The 4,035-nt window shown below is 47.9% G+C and overlaps 1 protein-coding gene across 1 annotated transcript in view; it reads left to right on the top strand.

The window, feature by feature from the left end:
* IL23R (interleukin 23 receptor) overlaps positions 1-4,035 on the top strand; it is a 40,234-nt gene that overhangs the window by 12,678 nt on the left and 23,521 nt on the right. Inside the window, exon 8 of the mRNA XM_025212882.1 lies at positions 1,366-1,525. Within this exon, the coding sequence (XP_025068667.1) occupies positions 1,366-1,525 (160 nt within the window). The remainder of the gene's footprint in view (positions 1-1,365; positions 1,526-4,035) is intronic.

The following is a 4,035-nucleotide window of genomic DNA, read 5'->3' on the forward strand; positions in this document are numbered from 1 at the left end:
ACCTGCCACACATGGAGCTGGGGCAGAGGGTCAAATGGAGCCCCCCCCCCCCGCCCCCTCCAAACTAACCCAGCTGTGGTCATGGGGGAAGCTGGGTTGGGGCTGTGAGGTGAGGGGTCTCCATTTCTACTGCACCCTGGCCCAGCTCCTGTCAAGACACTCGTGGAGGGGGGGAAGGGAGCCCCCCCCAACCATCATCCAGGCCTGGCCTCACTCCTCCCAAGACCCCAGAAAGGGTATCAGAGCCAGGCTCGTGAGGCAGGGGGCTCCATTCCCTCCCCTCCCCTCCCCTCTGCCAGCTCCAGGCACAGCTGCCATGGCTGCTGCTGTCCAGATGCTCACACAGGGAGCAGGGAGCAGGGGCAGGGAAGGAGGGGCAGGGAGCCCCTGCTGGCCCCTGGGGCGAGCTGAGCTGAGCCCGTGCAGTGGAACTGGCCAAATATCTAATTACAGAGAAGATGGTGATGAGCTTTTCTCTGATGGGCTTTCCTCAAGCTTCAGCAGAGGAAATTTAGATTAGAGATTAGGACAGGGGTGGGCAAAGTGGTGGATCTGGCTGGCAGATGGACTCTGTTTCCCAGCAGCCCCGGCTGCATAGCTGGGGCCAGTTTCCATGGAGACCCCAGCAGCAGCTGCACCCTGATAGTGCAAAGCCAGGGTTTCTGGGGAAACTGGCCCCAGCAGCCCTGGCAGGGCACGCGGCAGGATGCAGAGCTGCTCGGGAGCCTGGCTGGGATCTTGCGGCGGTGACAGTATGGTCTAGACCCAGGGCAGAGCCACAATCTGCAGCCTGCATGCCCTGGTTCTGGACCATGCCGTGAGATCCCAGCCAGGCTCCGGAGCATCTCCCTACCCTGCTGCATGCCCTGCCAGCAGGGGCGGTGCTAGGGAGGGATTGGGGGGGGGGAGCTATAGCCACCCCCAAATTCTCCATAGCCTCCCATAGCTACCCCTCCCAGCGGTGCCACCACTGCTGCTGTTGCCTGTCCTATACAGGCAACGGCAGCTGAGCCCACCCTGCTCCTGCCCACAACACAGCTCCCTCTTCAGTCCTTCCACCAGGAAGAGGCTGGTGCTGCTGCTGCACTGCTGGGGCTGGTCTTCATGGAGACCCCAGCCCCAGCTATCACAGCATGGCTGCTGCTGGGGTCTCCATGGAAACCGACCCCAGCCACACAGGCAGGGGCTGCTGGGAAATGGAGTCCACTGCTGGTCAGAGCCAGCCTGTGGGCCAGACTTTCCTGCCACTGCTCTGGGCTAAGTCACTTGGGCAGGGGTTGCTGTTAGTGGCATGTTCTAGCCTGTTGCATGCATGAGGCTAGTTATTGCAACTTAGAAAAGTTTCTGGCTGTTTTTCAATTTCAGATTAGAGAATGGGACATGCATGCAAGGAGCAAGCCATGCACAGAGTACACATTGGAGCCAAATACAGAGTATGAATTTCAAGTTAGATGCCGAATAATTCGTGCCAGAAGCAACTGGAGTGCATGGAGTGTGTCCTTTATTTATCTAACCCCAGAAGCAGGTGAGTTTACACTCAGGCTTCCAGGAGTATTTCTTGACCTCCCACTGTTATACAGCACTCATTTATTTTTAAGACTCAGAAGTAAGATCACACCCTTGTTTAGGGCAGTTCCTAAAGACAGGAGAAAAGGTAAAGGCTTCCAGCCATTTTGCCACTGAAACATGTAGGATCAATTGCTCCCTCAGCTATAACTTACTGCTGATCCAGGAGGGAGCAGTAAACAGATTCTCTGACTAGTGCTTGCCATTGGCTTGTAGAGGGGCTAACCAGCTTAGTCTTACCTAGACATAGCCAATAGACTATAGTTGCTTGAGGCCATAGTGCAAGGAATGAGAGCAGCAGTTGGACTAGGTGCTACTGCCCCTAATCACTAGGTAGGAAGGCTGTGTGCCAAAGGATGTGCTGAAGGGGGGCTGAAAATGTTATTTACATTGTCTTGTACTTTCATCCCCCCTTGTACCTCAGAGCATAAACCAGGAGAGTAGCAGCATAACTTTTAAGCAGGCTGAGGGTGGCCTCCTTTTTAACACGTGCCATTTCAAGTTGTACATGCAAACGAGAGATGCCATCTGAGACATTCATGTTTGTTCTTTGTACAAACTGTGTCCAATCATACACAAAGTCAATAGAGGCAGCCTATCCGGCAGTTAAAGCATGGAGGCTTCAGTCATGGTTTCAGGACTATGTTTCTGGGTCTACTACTGGCTCAGACAAACCCTTGAAACCACTCTGTCCCAGTTCACATATTGGGAAGATGCAATGCTGCCATCACTGCAAAAATCTTCACACTGATAAGAATGCAAAACAGTAGCTCTAAAATCCACTTTGTTCTACAATCCATAGTATGATCTGGAGTTTTATCTTTAAAATCAGCAAGTACCACACCGACTCCCCCTTTGGTCATGGAGCAGCATTAGCAGTTGGCCCTCATCCCTGCCCAAATACACTGGGATGCTCTTAAATCTTAGCCTCCTGGGATTAGCATTTTTAAGCCTGATACAGCAGCACCATCTAAAGACCAATCCAGAGCACAACAAACAGAAGCCTTTCCACTGACTAAGCTTAGCTTTAGATCAGGCCTTTCATTGCTGGATATAATTTTTAAACCTACCATTAGTACTTAGATCCTGGGAAGAAATATAAACCCCAGCAAAATTCACAGCTTCAAGAAAGGGAACAGTTCATTTATATGCTTAGTTTGCCTCATGTTTAGAAGTACCAGGCTATTTCTGGGCATATTAATAGCACATATTAATCACAATCAATTTCCCCAGATTCTTGTGCACTCTTGGACTATGGAACCGCCATTTATGAACTGTGCTGTAATTCAGAGTAACAGATGCCTCTGGATAAGACACAAGTGAAATCTACAGTTCTGCAAACACTTGTACATGCAAGTCATCTTATACATGCAGTTAATCTAGTCAGTGCTTGCAAAATGCTTTCCAGATGAAAAGTAGAAGGTATAATTCACGAAAGTTGGGCAGATATGCTATACACAATGCTATTAAAAAGCCAGCCAACTTGGATTTTTTCCAAGTCTCACTAAATCCTGGACCCTGAACATTAAGTGTTCTTTTCTTCTTATGTTTAAAAAAGAGATCAATCGATAATCAACCCACATAAACAAATATCCCACAAACTGATGAAGGAGTAGTACTTTTAGCATATCATAGAAAGAACAGATCTAGATCTAGAACTCTGTTGGAGACCTCTGCTGGCAGATTCAGATTATAACATCTATGGCCAGAAAGTTGCCAGTTGATTGATCTTCACATCATAGAAGAGATTTATTACTGGCCATTATCGGAACAGACTTTTCATTCTTCTCAGAACTGTCCTGATCTCAGCCCCAAACAGTAGATTGACTCTCTAATTTAAAGAGTTTTGTAGTTATCAAATAAAATCCACGGTTTGGGAGGTGCCGGACACCGGATGAAAGCCTGATACTGCTGAAATCAATGGGTATCTTGGAATCGTTTTCGGTGCAGTAAGTATTTCACCTACGAACCTACTGATAGCTGCTTAGTCTGAATCACTGGTATTAGACAGTCTGTTTCAATCATACAGGCACAGACTTATTTTTTTCATCAAGAACATTATTAGATGCTTGACATAACTAAAGCAGAGATGCAACTTAAGAAGAACTCAAAGAAAGCTGGATCTTTACAGACCCTAGGTTCATTCTAAGCAAGAGATGTGAAATATTGTGTTATGTACCTGGAGTTTATGGGGACTCCTTCCTCCAGAGAATAAAGGCATAGAGGAAAATTGAAAGAGATTAATATGAAGCTCCCTCTTCCCCCAAAATTAAAATGCATATGCCAGATGAGATATACCCCATCCCACCACTTCGTGCATATGCTTATTTAATTTAATTCACTGACAGAGGACCTAGCACAGAACTTCTAGGTGGCACACACAAAATCAGACCTCAAGCTATCTGGTGAAAAGCCACTCTTTAGGCACACAAATGAGGTTCAGAGAAAATCCCAATGATTCTCCTGGCA

The sequence above is a fragment of the Alligator sinensis genome, unplaced genomic scaffold, assembly GCF_000455745.1.
Source record: "Alligator sinensis unplaced genomic scaffold, ASM45574v1 scaffold1339_1, whole genome shotgun sequence".
Lineage (NCBI taxonomy): Eukaryota > Metazoa > Chordata > Crocodylia > Alligatoridae > Alligator > Alligator sinensis.